The sequence below is a fragment of the Anguilla rostrata genome, chromosome 1 (genome assembly GCF_018555375.3).
Source record: "Anguilla rostrata isolate EN2019 chromosome 1, ASM1855537v3, whole genome shotgun sequence".
Classification (NCBI taxonomy): domain Eukaryota; kingdom Metazoa; phylum Chordata; class Actinopteri; order Anguilliformes; family Anguillidae; genus Anguilla; species Anguilla rostrata.
In genome coordinates, this window is record NC_057933.1 from 46,089,018 (window position 1) to 46,113,494 (window position 24,477).

The 24,477-nt window shown below is 41.0% G+C and overlaps 1 protein-coding gene across 1 annotated transcript in view; it reads right to left on the reverse strand.

The window, feature by feature from the left end:
- Positions 1 to 2,785: 2,785 nt before the first annotated feature.
- The window catches only part of taf2 (TAF2 RNA polymerase II, TATA box binding protein (TBP)-associated factor), a 28,452-nt gene continuing 6,760 nt past the window's right edge, over positions 2,786 to 24,477 (reverse strand). The window contains exons 9-27 of the mRNA XM_064338307.1: positions 20,866 to 20,965; positions 20,277 to 20,362; positions 19,615 to 19,750; positions 18,704 to 18,858; positions 18,202 to 18,316; positions 17,998 to 18,107; positions 17,680 to 17,745; positions 17,149 to 17,206; positions 16,863 to 17,057; positions 14,840 to 14,980; positions 14,301 to 14,411; positions 13,812 to 14,005; positions 11,113 to 11,252; positions 9,018 to 9,087; positions 8,158 to 8,267; positions 6,136 to 6,365; positions 5,403 to 5,561; positions 4,592 to 4,694; positions 2,786 to 4,008 (exon numbers count right to left, since the gene is read on the reverse strand). Coding sequence (XP_064194377.1) covers positions 3,722 to 4,008; positions 4,592 to 4,694; positions 5,403 to 5,561; positions 6,136 to 6,365; positions 8,158 to 8,267; positions 9,018 to 9,087; positions 11,113 to 11,252; positions 13,812 to 14,005; positions 14,301 to 14,411; positions 14,840 to 14,980; positions 16,863 to 17,057; positions 17,149 to 17,206; positions 17,680 to 17,745; positions 17,998 to 18,107; positions 18,202 to 18,316; positions 18,704 to 18,858; positions 19,615 to 19,750; positions 20,277 to 20,362; positions 20,866 to 20,965 — 2,566 coding nt within the window. The 3' untranslated portion in view covers positions 2,786 to 3,721. The remainder of the gene's footprint in view (positions 4,009 to 4,591; positions 4,695 to 5,402; positions 5,562 to 6,135; positions 6,366 to 8,157; positions 8,268 to 9,017; positions 9,088 to 11,112; positions 11,253 to 13,811; positions 14,006 to 14,300; positions 14,412 to 14,839; positions 14,981 to 16,862; positions 17,058 to 17,148; positions 17,207 to 17,679; positions 17,746 to 17,997; positions 18,108 to 18,201; positions 18,317 to 18,703; positions 18,859 to 19,614; positions 19,751 to 20,276; positions 20,363 to 20,865; positions 20,966 to 24,477) is intronic.

The following is a 24,477-nucleotide window of genomic DNA, read 5'->3' on the forward strand; positions in this document are numbered from 1 at the left end:
TGACAACCCAATCATCTGTGAAACATGGTTGAGGTAGTGTTATGGCTTGGGTATGTATGGGTGCCACCGGAACTGGCTCACTTGTCTTCATTGATGATGTGACTGCTGCCTGCATGAATTCCAAGTATACAGAACATCTTATCTGCTTAGATCCAGCCAAATGCCTCAAAACAAATCACCCAGCAGCAGGACAATGACCCCAAACTTACTGCTAAAGCAACCAAAGAGTTTTTCAGGGCCAAAAAGTGTAATATTCTTGACTGGCAAAGTCAATCACACATCCTGAATCCAACTGAACATGCATTTAACTTCCTGAAGACAAAACTGATGGCAAAATGCCCCAGAAACAAAAAGGAACTGAAGATGGCCACAGTACAGGCTGTGCAGAGTGTCAACCAGGGATGATACCCAGCAACTGGTGATGTCTGGGTCTTAGAATTAAGGCAGTCATTTAATGCAAAGGATTTGCGACCAGGTACTAAATATAACTATTTCAGATTATGCTAAATTGTCCCATTGCTTTAACTCTGCTAAAATGGGAGGACTGTGTATAAAAAGGGCTGTAATTCCTACAAGGATCACTTGATTTGGATGCAAATACTCTCACATTAAAGCGTACAGATTGCACTTTAGCCTCATATTCATTGCTTCATTTAAGATCCAGTGTGCTGGAGTACAGAGCCAAACAGCAACAAAAATACTGTCTGAAAGGTGAAGAACTGGCAAGTAAATAACTTTTCGTCCTGTACTCTGAGTTACCAATGTAACAAAATGTATTCCTACCACTTTACAATAAGTGCATCATAAGCTTGTAAACCAAACTATAATATGCATTATCACTTGTACTTTGACATATGCTTTAACATATAAACTTATATGTAGGGTATCAGACCCAGCTTTATATGTATGTATATTCAAGTATGAATATATATACCCCATGGTGTGGGAGAATACAGTGAAAGATGAATTGTCAGGCAGTGATGACCATACATCCCCAGTCACTCTCTTTAGTCTTCTAGTTCCAAGGAGTAATCACCATTCGCCTTCTCACACAGAAAATTAAGGGTTTGAGTACCAATGCAAAATTCCTTTCCTATAGTACATTTTCCCTAAAACACCTGTTCATCATGTTGAGGCAAAAGAACATTGAAGTGGCTTGCTTTGGTGATCTGGAAATTGCCCAGTCCATTCATTTCAACCAGGACTTTGCCTCTCATCATTGCCACCACTCATTTCACCCTGGTGTTGCTATTATAAAAGGAAAGTTAACTGGTTGACTACTCCCCATGCTACCAGCACTGAAAGTAGGAATACCTATGGGCACAATATGTTGAAATGTGATCGAAAGCAAGACAAATTATTCCTGGCATCAGAACAGTGCAAACCTGGCCAGGATAATTCCCAGCAGCCCTTCAGCCTGACATGAACCAGATTGTTCCCTGCTGAACTCCTGTAACATGTATTCATACATTACTACCAGTTTTATTCACTGTGTCATACACATCTGCTGCTTTTAAGCATTACACTGTCAAGACATTCCACATAAGTGAATGTGTGCATTCTGACTGATAACCTGTGCTACATGATAGCCAAGCTCAAAGTCTGCTTCAGAAACAAGATTTATATACAGTACATAAATACATTCAGTAGAGTACAAAGTACAATTTTAATAAAATTGCACTTTACTTAATGATACAAATTTACAATAAAATTTTTATTTTTTTCATTTTGCTCTCCCAAATTTGTAATTAGCAATTACGCTCTAGTGCAGCATGTTATTAATTTCCATGCATCAATAACCTGACTAACCCTGGTCAGCATAAGCCAAACCCATCCCTGACTGGACAAAGACAACTGTTTCCCACCAGTGCAGACTTACCAACAGCCCAGGCTCAAACTGGCAATGTCTAGGCTATAGGGTCCAGCTCTGGATCATCTCAAGAGTCTTTACTGGCTGAGATAAAATTAAATGAAGTTGTTCTTAACTATACTGAATACTGAAGTGGTAAACTGATGATGGCTTGTAAAAGGTAGAAAGGAGTTGTATAAACAAGTGACCTCCAACAAAAACTAGCAACGGTAGATGCTGTTTCAAGTGGCCTCCAAGCTTCAAGGTTGAATGAGTTTTTGGCCACTGAACACATCTTGAGGTTTTGGGCTTCAATAAGAATTAGCCAGCATATCCAGGGGCCTTTAAACTCAGTGGTATTGCAGGTGCAACCTACATGCGGACCCCTGGCTCTTCTGATGGTGATGAACCATGTGGTCTCCATGCCGCAGCAGTAAAACGTATTCCAAGAAAGTATCAGTAAACCTGCAAAGCATGGTCAGAGCAGACACTGCCAAGGCTGCTGGTCTAAGCTCTGCCCACTTTAATTTGTAAGGTAATTCCTGGTTTAGGAGTTCAGCATGAGCTTTAGTTTTTCAAAGGAAGATAAAAGGGGCTCTTTCTAATTCTGTTAATTATGAAGACATACAACTAACTTTTTATGCTTTCCCCCTCTTCTCCCTAATTTGGAACGTGCAATTGTATTCATCAGCACTCAAACCTGAGCTATCAATTCGGAAGAGCAGAGACAAGCATGAACTCTTCCAAAGCACATAATGGCAGGCCCCACTTCTCATGCCACAGTTTGCAATCTCGCAAAGACATTAGTCAGAAGAAGCCACTTCATGCACAGGGGGACCGGTGGGCACCCAGCCAACGAGCAGGGGTTACTGGCCTGTGATGACACTGTCAGCCATGGTAAAGTACTAAAGTAATGAAAATACACCTCTCACAAAATAATCTATAAAACACTTTATTAATCAGGAATACATAAAAGATATATTCATGGCAAAATACACAAAAATACGTTAAATTGCCATGTTTAATGTGGCTATTATTCTATCATGACAGTAAAATGGGAAATACAAAAAAAAAAAAATCTACTCAATAAAGAAATAACAGCAACCAAGCGAGCCTGTTAACAATGTTAACGACAATGCTAAAAACAGAAAAAAGTTATATACGTGGGACAAAATCAAGCATGGTTGGAAACTCACAAAATACATAATGTGTTAAGGCTCGAGTGGAAATTGTACAGTATGTTTGTGTGCTATATCAATCAGCCCAGCCTATGACCCAAATCATCTTGGACGTACAGAAAAAATAAAGTTAACAATATAGCAATAGTCTTAAGTTCAAGGCCTGAACATAAAATATAACTGAATGCATATATTACAATACAATTTAGGTCCATTACACTGACAGAAACTTCAGATTTCAGATGTAAAAACATGAATACAACAACCATAATATTTGGGAATTTTACAGAGTGATGTGGACAGAGGCCAAGATGATCAACATTTTTCTTGTGGACGCTACTTTTCATTTTCCTTCACCCTTAAAATGTAAGCCCTCAATTTAGTTGGCTTACTGCAATTACTCTGGCCTTATGAAAGCCCAGAGAAACCAGTGATGCTGATATTCAAAAGAGTGTGATTAGACCAATGCCAAAAATTGTATAACAAAAAAACTCTAAATTGTCATTTATCAACCAAGATGGCAGTTAAGCCTTAGTGGTCCATGGTGCTGCATGATGTGGGACCAAATGGCCCTAAATTTGAGGATACATGGCGGGAAAAGGCCATCTTTCAGCGGCTGGGAAAGAGAGGGCTTTGGGAAGCGGTCAAGGGGCACAGCAAGGTGTTTGAGGGTGATGTTTGGTACTCTTGGGCCTCAGTCGGAGAGGGAGGGTGAGCGTAGGGACCGGCCACTAGCGGGGCTGTTGATTGCTCCGTGGGTGTCCCTATCCTTGTCCTTGTCCTTGTCCTTGCTGTCATGCTTATGCTTGTGCTTATGCTTGTGCTTATGTTTCTTCTTCTTCTTCTTGTGTTCATGATGGTGGTGGTGATGGTGGTGGTGGTCACTGTGCTTGGAGGAAGAATTACTCTCCTTGCTGAATACTGGCAGGGGTGTCGCTGGCATGGATAGAATGGCCTGCTCCAGAGATGGCGGTTCTTTACCTGGGGAGAGAGGGGTTACAGAGAGAACAGGGTTGGCACTGAAACATTCAACAACATTGCTTGCTCTAGACAGACAAGTCATGCACACTTGTTACTGAACACCGATTTTGTGTCCTCTCAGACCCGGGTCAAATACTTAAATCTTAAACTCATTAGAGATTGGTGAAATTCCCGCAAAATACAGTTTTAAAATAAACTGTTTTCACAAATTTTCAAAACAAAATTATTCTTTCACGATTGCACCTTTTTGTTAGGACCACATTCTATTTATTTTTTGTATTTCGCAACAGATAAAGTAAACATACAGCTGAGTACCCAATAACATGTAGCAAAAACTCTTACCCCCCCTATCCTTACTCAAAAAACTGCTTCATTGAAAATGTTTCAATATAAACATTAGGAACGTTTTTTTTTTAATTTCACTGGCATCTAAAAAGTGGTAGTATTTCAAACATGCAAGAGGTCTGTTGCTTATATGTAGAGAGAAGATGGAGCAATCACAATTGCATCATCCCAGGTATTGTACTGAAGGTCTTTATGACCTGGTATGGCCAGACTAGCATACTGAAGTGAAGATGGATACCTGGTGTAGATGGTCTTTCCAGCATGTTGAGATGGTGATAAATGAAGGCTTGGCTGTCATGAACTGTGTCCATGTCAATATCTTCCTCCTCTTGCGGATTGAACTGCAAACACGTAAGTCAATGTGTGAATTTCTTTGCAGCTTCTGCTTAAAAATACAGGAGTCATTACACTTCAATAGCATCTTCGGTAGACTTGAAACATTGGCATAAGATTGACCTCAAACAATATGCAAATAAGATATATCCAATATGCCCATGTGGGCTCCATCATGGAATTGCTGACATGCTGTATTATCAAACACAAAACTCCAGTAAATATAAAACCAAAAGGAACTGAATATTTTTTATAATGAAATTTCATTCTCAAACTCCACAAACCCATTTAAAACACTTAATGCTGAACGCAAACATTCACTATAGTTAATCTTGTTCTGTACTGGAGAAATAATTAGGTAAATTGTTAACAATGCATCACTTTGAAAAAAGATCAAAGTCAATCAGCAGGTGTGTCTCCACAGACAGAACAGTGTGGTGTAACCACAGATTTTCTATAAACTCTCCAGATGGCCAACACTACAAAGTTAACATTGAAAGTTCAGTTGCTAACTCTCAAAGTGTTCCCATTTTTGGCTCATTACAAATAAAATGGACATATGTGGCTGAAGCCTGATCGTCTAAAGCTAGTATTCAAAGACTTCCTACAAATAGGAAAGTAAAAATGGCAGGACGAACACTGGAGCTGACCATCTGGTTTGCATATAGAAACATTGGTGTAAAACGGTGAACGCATCTCCACCAGCAGCATCTCACTCTGATCTGCAGTTTGTCTCTTCTGCGGCCCTCGTCCTGCAGTACCTGTCCAGGCTCTGGTGGGGACCCCAGGGGGGTTTCCGCCTTCCTCTTCGACCCCTGTGGGGGCGGAGCCGTAGCACTTGGGGGCGGCTCAATTGCCATGTGCTCCTCCTCTATCTGCAAACAGCATGCTGCCCATTTCAGAACCACACCCCTTTTCACAACCGCACGTTCCTTGCCCATCAGTACAGCTCAGGATCCGGCTTATTTAAGCAGGAAATGATGTCTCACACACACACTCATACTCATGCACGCACGAATGCACACACACACATGCACACACATACGCAATCATTCACACACACAGCCACTTGGCATCTGCCACTGCTAACGTAACTGCTGGCTTGTGCCTTTTGTGGAGCTCAATCAGCTTTCATTATGATCAAAGCTGCATGCAGAGCCATGGATTTGGCTTGGAACACAATGTACCCACTAATACTGCCCCCCTGACTTAGGTGTGTGTGGTCTTCATGCATTACAGCAATTGCTGCTCAGACTCTGATTTGTATGGCACATGCACACTGCGATAGGTGTTGGCTAGGCACTTGATAAATCAGAATAATCTTGATTGAGCTATGCGTGTGCTTGATATAGTACTTCATTGATTAGTCTTGTGCGTTAGACATGAGGCATGTAATTACCAGTTTTCCAGTGACAGGCTCTGGACATGTGTGTGCGAAAATGTGCTTACGCTGCTTGGGAAGCCCACGGCAGGGTTGTGGAAGTTTGCCGGTACGCCCGTCTCCACGGCGCCAGCGCCTGCTTCAGGTTTTATGGTGGGGTTGAGGACAGCCTTCTTCTCCTTGAGGTTGAGCACCAAGCCCAGCTCGGGCAGGGGGAGGCAGGAGGGCCGGGTGAGGCCGAACAGGGTGTAGTACAGGTTTACCGCATCACAGCGCAGCCGCCAGTCATGAGAGGTACCTGCCAGATACGTCCCTCCAGATAATTACCTCAGAGGCACCTTTAAGTAGTTTTTTTTGTTTAAAAGAGGGCCAAAATGTTGACATTTAGTTCCGAATAAGCTGGGCAGTTATTGTTTTGTTTAAAAGCAGGCCATAATGTTTATATCTACTTAAATATTATGTTATCAACAGCACATTATTTTGTTGAAAAAAAAATGTTTATGTTTACGTCTGAATTCCGTTGTTTTGTTAAAACTAATTATTAGCATGGCCATAATGTTAATATTTTTACATATGTTTTGCAATAAGACATGCTTTAGAAACAAGATGTTTTCCGGTTGGTTTAAATATATATATATTTTTTAAGTCATTGAAGTATGTTTTAATACTGATTTATGACATTCAACTTATGTCAGTAATTATCGTGATAATATTATATATCCTGAAACCTTTGAACAAAATAATCCTACTAAGAAATTCTAATATTGGCATATGCCTAGAAATTACAGATGCTTTTAAATTCTTTCAATCTTAAATGTATCATAATTAAATGCTATATAGGAATGTCCTGAAGTAATCATTATATGGGATCTGGTGGAGGAAGTATTTTCTTTCTTACCGTAACAATCCCCTTAGAAATCCCTACGAGAACTTTGAAAAATGACGAGTTCAAGGAACAGATATGAGTGTTTCTTTTGACACAAATTCTCTCTGACCAGGCATATGCAGCACAGCTGTTTCTCTGTCATGGCTGCAGTGGTTCAGCTAGAGTTGCACAAAAGGCTTTGTTGGAGGTATCGAGCTGACAATCTGACCTCAATAAAACAGCAGTGCGCCTTGTTAATATAAAAACTTGAAAAATGGCCGGTGTGGCCTCAGTTCAAGTTTGTGAGGTGATTTCAAAGTGTGACAATTGAATTTTGAGGATAGAGGGAGGAGAAACAGCAAGGCATTATGAATAGGCTTTCAACTGGAATCACCAAAAAGCTCAATTTAATCGGTTTGGCACTGGATGCATGGTGTGGTTGCCAACAGCCGCCATGGCCATCAAAGTACAGAAGTATACTTGAGACTCCAAATGCATAAAAATTTACACCGCAATATGAAAGAAACAAATCCTCGCTGTCAGAGCCCGCAAGTGGTCCCACTGCATATATCTTTTCAAATTCTGCCAAATGTGAAAGAACAGATTTTTTCGCTTTAAAGAAGTGTATCCTATCCAGTAATGAAAAGCAGGTCATAAACTGCTATTTTTCCCCAGGAAAGGTAACGTTCATGGATTTTTCCAAGTCTTAGGTAAAACTAAGGGCCCCTGGTGGAGGCTAGAGTAAAATGGGTCACAGACAGCACACACATTAGCAAGATCACTGCTCAGGACATATATATATATATATATATATATATAGATAAACTGCATTTACTTCCACAGAGGGAATCTTTGGTAATATCAAACCAAGAAGACAACGGTTTGTTGAGAGAGATGTTTCAACATGAGTTACCGTCTTTCAGTCAGTCTAATTGCTTATTTTTGCAAGCCAACTTGAGGAAACTGAAACATGGAATATGGATTGCATTACATAGAAAAAACTTTTGTGAGACGTGTAATACCACTTCTATGCCTGTACTAATAGACATGAATTTTCAGGTGTCTCTCTCTCGGACCTGAATAAAACTTCATGCGTGCAAGTGAAGCCCTGTAATACATATGCTTGTGACTACACAGGCCCATGGGCCTCAAAAACCTAAATAAAACACAGGTGTGAGTCAGCCTTTATACACCTAAATTAAAACGGTCAGCCTCTGTAATGTACCTGAGTTCATCAGCTTCCACAACTGGTCTACCAGAGCTTCGCTGCAGAGGGAGGATTCTGTGGATTTGGTGAAGGGTGGGTTTTTACCCAGCATGCTTAAAATCTTGTGCCTGAAAGGATAATTAGGGGAAGGTTTAGGTTTTAAGGAGCTGGACAAAAACAGGTTTTCTGCCCAGAAATTTCACATAAAGTTTTACATGCAAAGAAAAATGTTCTTTAAGATGTCTACTTGAAGGATATCTGTGAATTGTATTTTTCTTGCGTCCAGTTTTCAGTTTAAAAAATGCGTGGTAATGCTAATAATAATAATGATAGTTGACATGATTAAAAATGAAAATGGTTTTCAGCTTAATTCATAAAACATGGTATCTCCACTGAGGCCATCTATTATCAACTCCTGTTTCTCCACAACAACGGGTTTTCTCTGTCAGTAACTGCAATTAACAAGCAATAAAGAATTTACTCAGTATTCCATAGCACCAGTATAGTTAAAGCCTCAAACCTCTACAGGTTATAAATGATTACGTAAGTAAAAAAGGGTCTGTTCATTGCTCCATATGAAACAGCAGCTTGACATGCATAAAGGCAAAGACTTCACATAAGCTCATCTGCATCTGCAGTAACATTATGAGCAGGTAATATAAAAAAGCCAATCACTTGGGTCACAGTAAAGAAAATGTTGTAACATTTGAATGGTAATTACTGCCTTGCCAAGAAAAACAGCAGGCTTTGAGCAAGGAGTTCTCTAGAAACAGAACGTGTGTGAATACTGTGGAGGGTATTCTCTGGAAAGAGCCCTACCCTTTCCCTTGGTGTGCGGCCTTAGCTTCCCCACAACACAACACCGTGTGAAAACTGACCTGATGTAGTGCGCTGGGTCATTCTGGACCAGGTTGAGCAGCCACTGCAGTTCCCCAGAACTCCTGTCAACTGCCAATAAACAGCATGTAAAGAGGCACTGCGGGGCTGGCCCTGCTTCACAAAGGATCCTTTCAGACTTGGCTGCAGGCTTGATTAATGAGGTTTATATTAGCAATTCAGAGAAAGTGCTTACAAATCCTGACTTTCAGCTTCAACAGTTTCTGCGTCCCAGATTAAGGGAGAAAAGCTAATCTTCATGAAAAAGGTGCCTTTTAAGCTGAAACCAAGTGAAATGAACATTCGGAGCAAAGCTTGTTGCTAATATGAATTCACAGCACTTTTATGCTGTCCCTGTTGTGAGGTGAATGCCACTGAAGAGATTCTGTTCTTGTGCTTAAGGTATTTTAACACCTTTAACAGCCACCTAGTGGCCAGGACGCTATTGTCCAGAGACATCAGTGCTCCTGCAGCCAAAATATGAGTGGAAACAAGCACCCCCCACCCAGTCTCATCTGCAACTACTGTGACACATTGAACAATAGTGTTCATCTGGGAGTTCATAAAAAATATTCTTTCACCACCAAAAATTAGTATCTTGTCATAGCAAGATAAATCCAACAATAGCCTGAAGGTATGCCAATAGTGTTGAAAAACGCTGCTCACTGAACAGCGGGAAAAAAACGAGGAATTTTTGTGGAATTATACCACGTCATTCTATCAATATCTGTGACTAAATATGGAATAAATATACAATCTTACCATTGATTTTACACATATGTGTATGATGTCCCTATCAAGATTCAGTGATCATTTATTGTTTTGAACAATCTGTTGTCTTGAACAATCTGTCGGGGGGTAATGGCATTTACATTAGCCATGCGCAAAAGTCCACTTGCATTTTACGCCTTTGTAACTTGTTTCAGTGAGTTCTGGTTTGACTTGTCTAAAGTCAGAATAGGACTTTAGACAATGAATGAATAAGATATTTATTGTATCATTATCTTGATGTTGTAGCTTGTCATGCCTCCTAGTTTGACTATAGGTTAGGTCGGAGTAATGTTTACTGTGTGAACTGGACTTAAAGTTTTCATGGCTATGAATAATTGTACAAAATGACTATTGTACCTTATCGGACCTGTGTTTTGTCATACCTTCAGTATGTACTTATTGTACGTTGCTTTGGATAAAAGTGTCTGCCAAATAAATGTAATGTAATGCAAAGATGTACTGTACATGTGTATAAGCCAAGAATATATCTTGTTAAAATATGCTATTACTTACTATTCTATCAGTAATGGAAGATATACTGATACTGTGCAGACACATACTGGGTCACAAATTTAGATGTCTGAATAACACTTCTTCACAAAGACAATGACCCAGTTGAAACAGAAATGTGAATGACAGTTCTATAGTACACTGCATTTGGCCTCCAGGCTGCCAGCTGAATATCTCTGATGTAAAGAGTCTATTGTCTTAAACAGCAAAAATCAGCTGTTGGTGCGTGCAAACCAGTCAAGTAAAGGAAATGAATGTGGTTCATGAGAATAGGGAGTTATGTCAGTGATAAAATGTGATGAGAGAGCGCATGCACTCTCTCCAAAGAAACTCCTAAGTGCAATACTCCAACACTTCCTACAAAATCCAGTGAGCTACTTACACATTTATGGACAGACTACAGATTCTGCATTGTATGTATGGCATTAAACTTGAGGTTCCAGGTGTAATCTTTGCTCCATTTCACTTTGCACTACGTTCATCTATGTTGTCAAAACCCACCCCAACCAACCAAGTTAATTATCAGAAATTTCCTGGCACCAACCAGAGTGCAGAAATCCCATGCCAGAAAAATTTTCAGGGGCTTCAGTGTAGATTGAGCAACTGCAATCAAGGCCAGAATTTTAATGTGGCTCAAGATGAATTTGTGGAAAATGATTTATTGGCACCCCTAAATTATTCAATAAACTAGAGCGAAAAGTAAATTCAGAATTAAAAAAGGAAAGGAGGAGGAAAATAAATAACAAGAGAAAGCACCGAACAGGCACCTCTAAGCAAGGACAGATGTCAGAAATGTGGCAAGACTGCAGTCGGTACCTCGTGTGTAATCCACGACAGCCTCAAGCGCGGCGATGCGTACGTCCACAAAGTGACCGTACTCCGCATAGGACTTGAACAGCGAAGGGTCACTGGGGATGTGGCCGGTTTTCTGCAGCATACGGATGGCTCTCAGGCAACTGGACGGGGAAAATATGTTTCATGAAAAACAATCAACTGCAGCGTGCCTATAGTATTTAATGCAAAATTTAGTTAATCTTCTGCGGTTTTCTAATATTATTTCAGTTTAAGTGTATGTTTTTTATTGGCTCAGACAGTTTTTTGTCTGAAGGCCATTTTAGATATTCACAGAAGGTTCTGATGGCCTGCTGGAAGGCATAGAGCATTTGTGGTTTTGCAGGCTTCAGTTAACTCTAAAGCATCTTGTATAGTGACATTATATTTGCAGTAGGTGTATATATGAACAGATTCATTTTATAGTATTTATTCACAATTAGAAATACAAATAATATAGCTATTATAATATTAATGTAAAAAAGTTATTATTCATTGCTGGTACTTCTTTCCTTGAGCAGCATTATCAGATTACATGTATTTTAGGAAACAGTTCCAACTGAAAATATTTAACGTCACTCAATGGGGGAGAGTACCCATGTTCCCTCAGCAGTATGTTCCTCCAAAGAATTTCCCCACCAAACTGGCACCCTATGCTCCCTCAGCCCTATTTTAGCCCTTATTTTAGTGTGTGCATGGAAGTATTATTGCATGTATTTATTTTTTCTTACCATGACAACCCTAATATGTGCGTACGCTGCATGCACACACATTCACACACGCACGCACACTCAAATACACTTTTAGGAATATTCAAGATTTTTTCTCCCTTACAGACACCTATAGTATTTACAAACTGTTAGCTTTGAAATATCTCGTTTTGTCTGTGCTCAGGTCTTTAATCCATTGCCCTAACATCTAGGATGTTAGAAGGTGGTTAATATGTGATTAATAGTGGTGGTAGCTAGGATGTCACTAGGTGACTGCAAGGGCATTGCTAGCTGATTGTTAGGGTGTTGCTAGATGGTTGATAGGGTGTATGAGTTTGTTGTTTAGGTATCGCCAGATTGCTAGGACTAGGACATTACTAGGACATTGCTAGGACATTACTTGATCATTGCTAGAGTGTGCTAGGCATTTACAGGCGGTTACTATATTGATTACAAGGTGGCTGCTAGGTGGTAAATAGGCAATTACAAGAGGTTGCTATGGTGTTACTAAGTGCTTGCTAGGACATTGCTAGCTGGTTTGTAGGGTGTCGCTAGGTGGTTGCTAGGGTGTATGAATTGGTTGCTTACGCATTGCTAGATTGTTGCTAGAGCATCAGTGATTGCTAGAGTATTGCTAGGTAATTACAGACAGTTGCAAGATGATTGTTAAGATGTTATCAGGTGGTTTCTACAGTGATTACCAGGTGGTTACTAGGCTGTTGATAGGTGGTTGCTAGGACACAGATCTGAGGGAGCATAGGGCTAAAAATTGGTTGGGAAATCCTTTGAGGGAGCATAGGGCTTGACAGGTGGTAGCTAGGGTGTTTGAGTTGGTTGCTTAGACATTGCTAAATGGCTGCTAGGACGGTCACTAGGTGATTGCTGGAATGCTGCTAGGCAATTACAGTTGTTTGTTAGGTGATTACCAGGTTGTTACCAGGTGGTTCCTACAGTGGTTACTAGGTGGTTCCTAGGGCTGAGGGAACGTAGGGCTGAAAATTGATGGGGAACATACAGCTCTAAATTGGGGAAATTGCTTTGAGGGAACATTGGGCTGAGAGAACAATGAGGGAATGTCAGGATGACCCCCTTGAAAGTGCTTCCACTGAATGAGGGGTGTAATTTTCATATAATTTGCATATAAAGTACACTTAAAAAACCACAAAAACATGCAATTTCTTTTCAGGATGAACTGCAACAATTTAAATGCAACAATCTATCCATGCATTTTACTAATATTTATCATTAGCGGCAACTGGCCACTGAAAATCACTTGTTAGGCTACTGTTAATAGACTTGTACATGTTATTTCAATCATTTCCCACTGCTGTGCATGCGATCTATTGGTTAATTTAATGTTTTTTAAAACAATCCATGATTTCAGTTTTCCATGATTTTATTTTTCCATGACGAACACTCAGCCTTACTTATAACTGCTGTAATTTAATGGCACACTGCATGAACCCATGATAAAAAAACAACATATTTTCTTTATTCTCACTCACCCCCCTCTCATGTCCTTTTCATGTCCAAATGTCATTGGAATTCACTTATTTCAAAGCTGTTCTGTAAAGATTTATCAGAATCGAAGACCCGTTGTCAGCACACCCCCTGGGTGTTTACGTGCCTGGTGTAGGTGGTGGATGACTCAAATTTTCCTCTCATCACATAAGTTTGAGTAAGCTTGCGTTTCCGTCCCTCAGCAATGAGTCACATATTGGGTGCCATTTCAACCGCTGTATACCTCTCAAGCCCTTGTCCACTCGAGGACTCACCCATAGTCTGTAATAGTCCGAAGTGTTCTGTTTGGGACTGGGCCTTGCTTTTCCCTGGAGGTCTCCCATAGAAGTACTAACCAAACCCACACCGACTTAGTTTCAGCCATTCAGCAGGAGCACGGTACATGGCAGCATGGCTGCTGGTTTAAAGAAACTGTTTTCTTGTAACTAGGTTCTGGGTGATTGTATCCCTTACCTGACCGTGATGGTATTCCTATAGCTTGGAAGTAACTTCTCCATGTTGAGGAAGCGGGTGATCTCCTCCAGAATGAGGCGCACATCTGCGTTCAGGTTGTCCACTGTGCGAATCTCACTGCTGATGCTGATTGCTGGGGTCAGAGAGTTGGTCAACGCGTCGATCAGCTCAGCGCGGTAGTAATTGTCCGAGAACTAAGGGTACACACCAGATGGGATTAAAGCAATTACTGCATACTTCAACTCTCCTTCACCGTCCCCCACTGCTAATTAAAATTTAAAACATGCTGTACTGTGCTATGCGGGATTATAGAGAGTTATGACAGTAAATTATTACACAATGATTACACAAGGAGAACAATCATGAGTATTTTTTTCCCCAATAAAAGTTTCTTAGCCAAATTATATTCTCTGCTGTTCAATAAAAACCTATGATCAGCAGCAGCTGTTTGTGATGTAACTTGTAGGCTCCTGTAATGGTCCTCTGTACCTTGTTCTTCCTGTTGTCATTGTACTTGATAAGGTCCAAAATGAAGTTTAGGACGTCTTTTGGACAGAGGTTCTGCACATCTCTGAGCAATGCCATGGCAACTGGCATGGTCTATAAATGGACAGAGTAATATAGAACATATCAGTGAAAGGCATGGATGTGTATATACATCATTGCATAACAGCTAAATTGAGAAAATGCTTCATAAAATAACTTGGTTGAGCTTCTGTCAAACAAGTACTCTCACAGACACACAGGTTACATAAAGTCTGCAAGCTAGGTTTGCCTCTCAATCAATTATACTTCTATTATGTTTAATTAAAAAAATTATTTTAAAAACACTGAAAATATTAAAGCAAATCACTCGTTTATAAACCTGCTTATCATTCAAACAGGTCTGTTTATCACAGTTTCAAAATAACTTTTCGTGGAGGTTTGTGATAAAAAACATATAAACAGCAAATGCTATGGTCAGCACATCTCAATGAATATGCATGTGCATGCATGAATGTGCAGCATGTATTAATGCGCCGTAATACCTTCTGCAGGAAGTAGCTCTGAAAGCTGATGAAGTTGTTGGTCTTGACAATGTTGGGGCAGCTCTTACAGCAAAACATCCTGGTGAATAGGATCTTCATGGCAGGGGGACCTGTCCACGTGTTCACCATGGAGTTTGCAATCTAAAAAACAAATTAAAAAACATCTGTGACAGCACTCCAATACAATGAGCAGTGGTGCTACAATGGCTCAAAGGATGTGTTACATGGGATCCCATATGCAGGCCTACGATCAAGTGTATTACAAGTGGGACCATCTCTACTCTCACATTTGAAAGCTGGACAGTGCTAGCAGCTGCTGCACCTCACTCATCATCTACAGGATCATATCGCAATCGCGGCTGTCAGTTTGCGGGGGGGAGAAGGGCTGCTGCCAAAGACAGCCGAGGGCTCCATGGGGGACTGTAGCTGAATGCACAATATGTTTGAAAGCCCTAGCATTAGACGTCATCTAGAGAGTTCGGCTGAGAGTTCGGCTCTGCAGTTGGAAGCCAGATAAGTTGTTTGTCGCCGGCTGAAATATGCAAAGTGTCAGTTTGTCGAGAAAGTTACCTCCCCCTCCCACAGCATGAAGCTGGTTCTGGCCTGTATGCAGTTTGACTGAAAAAAAAGATGGCTGTGACTGCTTTGTTCTTCAGTGGAGGGGGTGGAGGTTGTTAATTAATGACTGGTGGTCCCCCGAGCGCTCATTAGGGGAGAGGGTCTGCGCTTCAGCAGGAAATTGGAGGATTTGGGGTAATCAGGTGGTGAGCGTGGCAGGCAGGATGTTGTCCTTGGGAGGGCAAACAGGGGGGCTCAGTGGTACAAGCTGTTTGCACTGCCTAGAGGCCTTTCCAGCTGCTCCCATTTCATACTAACAGTACATACTGTGTTCTCCGAATGGCCTGACCCCACAGCAGCCACATCAATCAGGTTCCACCTTTCACATACTAAACCATTCTTCCACAAGCCTTTTGAGGTTTATCGGTCTACCTGAGCCATTTTTATACACGCTTAGAGGTTCAGATGTTCAAGAACATAGTTTGAAATATATGGAAACATATTCTCTCAAAAGAACATGCATATTTAATGCTAACTTGTCAACTGTAGTTCCTGTAAACTGCTAAAATGCAACCAAGAAAAGCCAAGCCAATCATCAAACATCTCACCCACATGATGCTTACTGTTTTATTGAATTAACAAGTATCTAGAGATTACCTTTTGAGTAATAAAATGAGTGCATCTCTGAAAACAAACATACTCCCATTGGAAACCATTGCATTTGTACACTGCTATATACTGGCACATGCCTGTGAAATTGGCGAGAAGCACTTCTGCTCCAACAGACTACTTGTAAAGCCACGTAAAATGTACCGGGACTTTTTTGCTTATTAAAGCATTTATATTTTATGAAGAGGAAGCAGAACCTCAGAGATATGGAAATAAAAGTTACAGACAGAGCAGTCTCTCTGTTATCATCACTGATGCAACACAGTGAGTATGACTATCAACACCTCAAAATGCAAGCTGGCACATAGGTCTAATTTCACAACTTTCTTCCCAGTGAAGCTTGATAGCTTGTTAATGGAGTCAACAGAATCCAGCCGAAATTCCTTAATGAAGCGTACTACAAAATAATTTCAGGTAGGAACATTCAAACTTGACGACATCTACTTACACATCCAATTCCATTACCGATAAATCTCAAAAACTCTTCTAGAGACATGTAACATAAACATAGAGAACAATTAAGGGGAAGTGAAATGTGTTTCAGAGTTGGAAGACTTCACTTTAGACAAGTGAATCCTTACAGCGATCAAGGCAAGTTATCAAAAGAAATTTGATTTAATGAAACCTTTTTTCCCGTGTGTCAGTAGTTGTACTTATATGAACCCGAGTAATGCCTGAAGCCTTCAGGACCTTTAGATAATGTCATCCACTGCGTTCCTCATGTACTAATGAAACTTAGTAGAAAGGGAAAATGTACTGCACAATCATGACTGTGAGTGAGGGGGACTCTTCTCACCTTGGCCAGACAGAAGCAGGCCTGCATGCGCACTTTATAGAAGCACTGCTCCTGCTCCAGGATGTCAGTAAGCGCCAGGCGGGAGGCGGGCGTGGGGAACTTCTCCAGGGCAGAGATGGCCTCCTCCTGGGCCACTACGTCCCGCTCATAGCGCAGCTGGTACTGCCACATGAAGTCTGCCTGCTCAAACTCCACCTTAACAATTACAACAGTACACTTATTTACACTGGGCTTTGAGACTACAATAGAGATGGAAATCTAAAAAGATGAAGAAGATTATGCAGACCTTGCGCAGGATGGACATGTCCGGGTCAATCCGAATCCACAGTAATGGAGAGTCGGCACTGGTGTTCCAAGGCAAAGGAGAATAGTTTTAGTATGTGGACCACTTTCAGTAATTTAGGGGCACTTTCAATTACCTTACCGAAACGTAGACCTGGGATTGCTTTTTAAATTAAAGCATCGTACGTACGTGCTGTCCGCACAGAACGACAGCAGTACACATCACTCCCACAAAACAAAACTCAATGAACCTCTGTGCAATGGCGTGGAGTTGACCAGGAAGATTCACTTGGTGCTCACCGTACAGTCCTTGACGCTCGCCCTAGCTTAGACTGAGAACTCCTGGCCCTGTTTCTGCCTCTATAGCCCTGTACTCTGTGAAAAAACAACTCTCAACAATCACCCTGACAGTTTCTCAATCACACAGCATTATTTGGCAGTGGGAGGTCACTCAGCCGTAGAAGCGGGTCTCATCTGCTAGCTCTTGACTGATGTGCTACATGGTGCTAGCTGAAAACTGGGCGGGGACTCTTACTCCATTGCAGATAGGTCCATGTCCACCTCCTCTCCATTCATCAGAGGAATTTTCTTCTTTTTGTTTCTGGAATGGGGAGAAACATTTTCATTCAGGTAAAAATGAAGGTTAATTTGCAATGTAAAAAAGGCATACAAAATCACATTCAACATCAAAAACATATGCTAAGGTTGAAAGCACAGCACACACTCAAACAGGCAAATTAATGGGCAATAAGACCAACGCAATATTTGTTCGTTTTAATTCGTTTTATCTGCTATGACAGCAGAAAGTGGGAAAAGCCACAATGCCTCACTTGTAAAATAAAAAAGAGGTTACCGTCTACTTTTTGAATGGCACGGGATGTCATGTTTGAGACTGTTCTCTTCGATTTGCAAAGTGTGGTTGAAAGACCCGTCGAGTTCCTGGACTGTCACCTTAATCGGGCCCTGCGAGCACAGAAGTGCACCACATTTATCCTGTTAGTATTTGAATGTGCATGCAAACTCCAGGCCTCATTCTGACACACGGCTGCGCACTCACCACGTATTTCTGAGTCCCCGAGGACGTGTAATCCTGGCGGATTTCCAGCTCCAGTACATTACGCTTCCTGTTGAAGGCGAAACTGCCAAAGAACTTCACCACCCCGCTCTGGTCTCTGTTATCACAAGTAAAGGCTCGACAGCAGCATCTGCATCCTGCAGCTCAAACTGTACTTAAGATAGTGGCCACCTGTTGTACCCACAGACCATGTAATAGACCGTGTACTCACTTTCTATGCACACTCTGTTATCTTTTTTCTACACGTTTCATATGATCTTCTGTGACAGATACCTAAAGGATACAAGGACCATGCTACACAGTATTAGAAGTCAGTAAAATAGAATTTTGTCAAAGTAAATAAGGCTAGAGACATTGGGTTAAGATTACTATGATACCTGGGGCCAAAACCACCACTGTAAACAAAATGAAGGAAAAAAAATAGTGCTATTGTTGTAAAGTCCCTGAAGTAATGCTGAATTCTGATTGGCTGGTAGGAGGATACACCCATTGCTTGATGAGGGGCCCGATGTCCTTGCCTGACACATTGGAGATAGACTTCAGGAAGCCAGAGGTGGACACCAGCATCTGGCTCCACATGTGTGACTGGTACTTCTGAGACGAAGCAGTGCTGGCCAGGCTCAATAGCTTGTTGAACACCTTCAGGGTCAATCAAAAGAGCTTTAACTCCCAGCTCTCTAAAAAACAAATCTAACATTTTCCAAACAAATCTCAGAATATTTAATTATTTTTATTTACGTTTCATTGCGATTTCATTGAGACTGTAATCACTTGCAAGAGGGAACCAATACCATTTTACCTGTTTAAGATTAAAGTAATGCGGTTCAACACTTCATAACACACATCCCCAATCAATGAGAGAGAGCTCCACACAAGCACTCATGTCGTCGGAAATGCACATATTGTCAGCCAGCTGCAGGAGCCTGGTCAGTCATTACTAATGAGCAATTAGGCAGGGTCACCCAGCCTGCTCAAACCCTGCCACCCAAGGTGATATTACAGCTAACAATGCATCTCTGCAGGACTCCAGACCGCAGTGAGCACTAAATGGGTCCATTTCTGATTTGCTGCATGCTGCTTAAGTGCCTCCACTGGGTGTATCACTCCCTTTCAATTAGTGCATTATGCTTTCCAGGGTTCTCGCTGGCGTTGGACTCAATTTAATTTAAATTCAGTTAATTCAAGAACATAAACAAAATTCAATCCATTAAGTGGAAAAAAAAATGCAGTCATAACCCTTTTCATAATCTCACCACTTTTAAAGTACTTTTAAACACTCCTGTCAAAATGTGTTATTATTAAGGACTTTTAAGGGTTTTATTTTTTGTAAATTTGAGTATTTAGGAGTAGTGCAGCAAAATGCAAATGCAGACTGTTGCAGCAATCGGTGCTCACCTGTAGCATGAACTCCATACTGATCCGGTTCTCGATCAGCCTCATTACTAGGTGGGCCTTGCACTGGAACATCTTGTAGTACTCCCAGGACAGCGTGTGGGGGTGTTTGATGGAGAAGTGCAGGTGAGGTGTGGGGCTGGAACAAAGAAACCCTGTTCTCACAAGCACATCTCAGCCGATAGCTGCATTGCTGCCAGCGCTCACAACGCCAAGTTACTGTCCAAGTACATGACAACTGCCATTCAAACATGAATGCAGATAAATGTAGTCTTTTCTAGAAACTCTCTAAAACCACTCTTTTAGAGGCCTGATTTATACGACAAATGGCATAAATGCTGGCAACGATGCTGGAGCAGAATGAATTGCTCAATTCAAGATTTTTTTCCCCACACATACTGCATACATTGGAAACTACTAAAAATGTTAATTAAACTCAAAACATGGCCTTCAATATAATTATTCAAACTCAAACATGAATCTGTCAAAGTTTGAGATGTTTATAGCATTGTTTAAGACAGATTAGTTCCACAAAAATATTTATCCATGAATGTAAGCTTAGACTGGGACCCTGCCCGATTCTCTTAAATTAAGTTACATACATGCCACCACCATCGCCCTCTCCCGGGAAAGGAAATTGTTTATGGAAACTGCTGCATGCTTACTTGTCTTTTTCTTTAGTACCACAGAAGGTAGGATGAAGGAGAACGCCCCCTGTCTTCAGCTCATACTCCACTATCTTGTCCAGCTCCTGGGAACCAATCAGATTGCAGATGTTGACCGCTGACTTAATCGACTATATAAACAACACAGTACAGCTGAACGATACAGCGAATCGTACTAAAAATAACCATTGCCATGGGGTGTATAGGCGATCTTTCAGTATAGGTGATCATCCGGGCATTAGAGGCCATGTGAAATGCTTCTGGAAAAAAAAAAAAACTGATCGGGTGCTGAAAAGACCAATCAGCAGCAAGGCAAAAAGCAAATCACACAATCACATAGAAGCTTTACAACCTTGCTGTTGATTGGCTGTCTTATCAACACCCAATAGATATCAGTGATGACGTTTTTTTTCCCCAGAAGCATTTCACATGGCCTCTGACGCTTGGATGTTCATCACTGTATCAGGTATGATTAAAGAAAAAAAAACAAAGATTTCCTATACACCCCATGGCGGCGGTTATTATTATACTGAAAAAGATTATGATTCAGCCCTACAACACCGCCCACAACAACAAGTTGCACACTGACCTCTTTGATCCAGTGACGGTATTCATTCACTCCAAATGTCTTCTTCAGGTACAGCCCGTAAATGTACCCCGAGATCCCTTTCAGCACCCATTCATCAGACCTAGAAGAAAGATAATGAAGATTTCACCACCTATTTGTGCTGAAATATGGTCCTGTCTTCCCATTCAAGTCTACCTGATATTAGCCCATGAGTGCAGTACAACCTAACTAGCACAACACATAAATGTGGTAAATAATAGTAAATCATGCTATCATACACATGAATTTGTGTACCAAAACTCATCAACAACAAATATGTTACATTCATCTGGGTGGCATAGTTTTGAGTCAACAAAACACACATTAGTAAGGACAAGAGAGACAAGCAAAAGACAGTTAGCTGCTGGAAATGATTAGGCGACCCATACTGAGAGCACCAGTCTGGAGCCAAAGCCAGAACACTAGGTCAACCCATGTTATTTACGGAGCTTGTTGCTAGACAGCCTTTGCTGTAACAAAAACATAGTATAAAAGTCTCAACGAAAGACAGCACCTCATGCAGTATCCTAATAACAACACTAAGGGCTTTTAGGATTAGACCCAAGAAGGAATAATATCACACCAATACTAACAGTAAGCACCTGGTACTTTCAGGAGCCCTCTTGTTATAATTATAATGAGGTACAGCCGTCATTAGCTGCTGTGGTATTGCAAAAGATGGCTACAATGTGGTCATCCTGCTGGAACATCTTTAAAGATAACCATTTTCTGCACCACAAAAGTACATGGCAAAGAATCAGACAATCTGAATTATTCCGTGACGTTGAATTGATGTCACATTAGTGCAATAAAAAACTCAATAAGAAACACAAACCAAAGTTTGGATTGGATCAAGTTGACGTTTTGTGTGTTTGTGAATATTAACTTACAGCGTTTTTGTTCATTTTAATAGTCTATTCATTTGCATGGTGTGATCTTATTGAAAGCTTTACATATGAAGAACTCGGTTGAGCTTTACACTCCAGCTGCCATAACCCAAGGTAATAATACAAACTCATAAAACACTGTTACCAGCTGAATTCGAGCTCAGTTCCTCAAGGCTGTCTTCAATTACAGCCCCGAGCGGAATTAAACCACACAATTAATTATAAACAGGTGACTGGTCTCTATATCATAGGCAACTCTGTTACATTTTCCAACCGTGGCTTATACAACTCAAATAAATGAGCGACCCAAGCTTCCACATCTGATTTAGGTTTAAACACTTTGCAGACAGGGGGTCCATTGTTTGTGGCAATCAAACATTTGGACATCTCTTGTGAAATTTCAGAATTCCACAGAAGTGATATCCAAGGGGGGCCTTCCGGCTGGATGCCAGCAGCTCATGCAAATCCATCATGCCTATGCACACAGACCCAGTTCTGTCCGGTTCGGTTCATTTATTCAGCATATTATTGCAACAAGAGAGGCAAAGTAGGAGGAGAAACTCTGTCTCCATCTTACAAGAATATTCATCCAACTGAACTGAAACAACTGAAAAGTATGAAATCATTTTAAGGGTCCAAGCAGTGAAGATACCGGAACCCTATTGTATTTGTTCTGTTTATTATTATTATTTTTACGTTATTTATTCGTCCTGGGAAAACACTTACAGTGAGCTCCATAATGACTGGGACAAAGACATATTATTTCTTGATCTGACTTTTTCTGTTGAAAGCTATTTTAACTCTTGCCAGGCCACCATTGTAAATAAAATTTTGATCTTAATTGACTTGACTGGTAAAATAAAGGTAAAATAAATAAAACAAACATTTATTTTTTAAAAATTTGTAATCAAACAAGTGCAAATTCTCAGCTGACTATTAAGGGTACTGTCAGATTGGTTTGACCATGTTGAAATGACAGCACTTCTTATACATCCCCCCCCCATTTCAGGGCACCATAATGTTTGGGACCAATGTTAGGTAAATGAAAGTACTCATGTTCAGAACTTTGTCACATATCCTTTGCATGCAATGGCTGCTTAAATACTGAAACGCACAGACATCACTAAGCGCTGAGCAGCTTTAGCCATCTTCAACACCTGCTTGTTTTCTCACGTTTTCTCTTCAGCATATGAGACGTGTTCAGTTGGACTCTGATTGGGTGAAAGCTACTCAAGAATTTTCTGGTTTTTAGCTCTGAAAAACTCCTTTGTTGCTTTAGCAGTATGTCTGGGATCATTGGCTTGCTGTAGGATGAAGGGCCGTCTGGTGAGTTTGAAGGCATTCGCATGAACGTGAGAAGATGCTTCTGTACACTTCAGAATTAATTCTGCCACTGCAGTTAACAGTTACACCATCAATGAAGACAAGCGAGCCAGTAGCTGTGGTAGCCATACATGCACAAACCAAAACGCACCCACTACCATGTTTCACAGATGATGGAGTTCCTTAGGCTCTCAGGCAGTTCCTTTTGGTATCCACACTTTGCTATTGACATCATTCTGACACAAGTGAATCTTGGTCTCATCTGTCAAGACCTTTTTCCAGAACTGTGTAGGCTGTTTTAGTTACTACTTATCAAACTGTAACTTGGCCATCCAGTATTTGCAGCAAACTAGTAGTTTGCATTTTCAGTGTTGCCTCTAGTTTCTGTTTGTGAAGTCTTTTGCAGACTGCAGTCATTGACACATCTATGCCTGCCTCCTGAAGAGTTTTTCTTCATTATGGTGATAATTATTCAGTCATAAACTGCAGAGATCTTCCTTGGCCTACCAGGCCCTTTGTGATTACTGTTCTGTTTTGGTTTGGAATTAAATGTGTCAGATAGCAAATTATAAAGAGTTTCTACAACACCTTACGCAGGGAAATCCATTGCTGGCTTTAACAGTAAAATACTAAAATCTGGCATGGCCTGTGACTCTAACAGGAAGCAAGGAAGATTTTTACAATGTGGCCACGGCTCAAAATAGCAAGAAGTTAGACATCCTGACGTGCACAATCTGAATGGCCAATTGTACTTGAAGGCCTGTTGTTGTGCTTTCGTGTCCTCCAGGGCAAGGTGTGGCAGTACACATCCACACAAACCCCAATGTCCAATTATCTACAACCACAGCCACGTTAATGCGAAAATCCCACCACTGATTTGGGAAAGCATCCACGGTTCTCCTCCAAAACATGTGGTATCACCAGCTGCTTCTTTTCACACCACAGACTGTAGCATAGCTTGCATAGAGTGGAGTCTTTTATATGTGGCCTTAACAATGGAGTCCAAGGGCGCCCGACTCAACTAGCAGGGGTTGCTAGATAGTGATTTGACCCCCTAATCCAAGTGAACGCTCCCATACCCTGTGCATTACCCTATGGAGCGACCGGCCACAGTCGTAACTGGCACGGTCCAGGTTCAATCCCAGACCATGGGGTGTACCCATACACCACAGTGTGGTGCCTTAACCAAATGAGCTACCCAGCAGTCCCCACACAAGAACCATCACTGGAATAAGTTCAATTGGATTATGATTAAACAGTCTGTAGGATTTAAGATATTCACCAATAACCCTTACCCCAACAGCTCTCACTGTGACAATATTTGCTAACTTCAACCTATAATTTTGGAGGCCTAACATGTGGTTGGTACACGTTTACCACACAT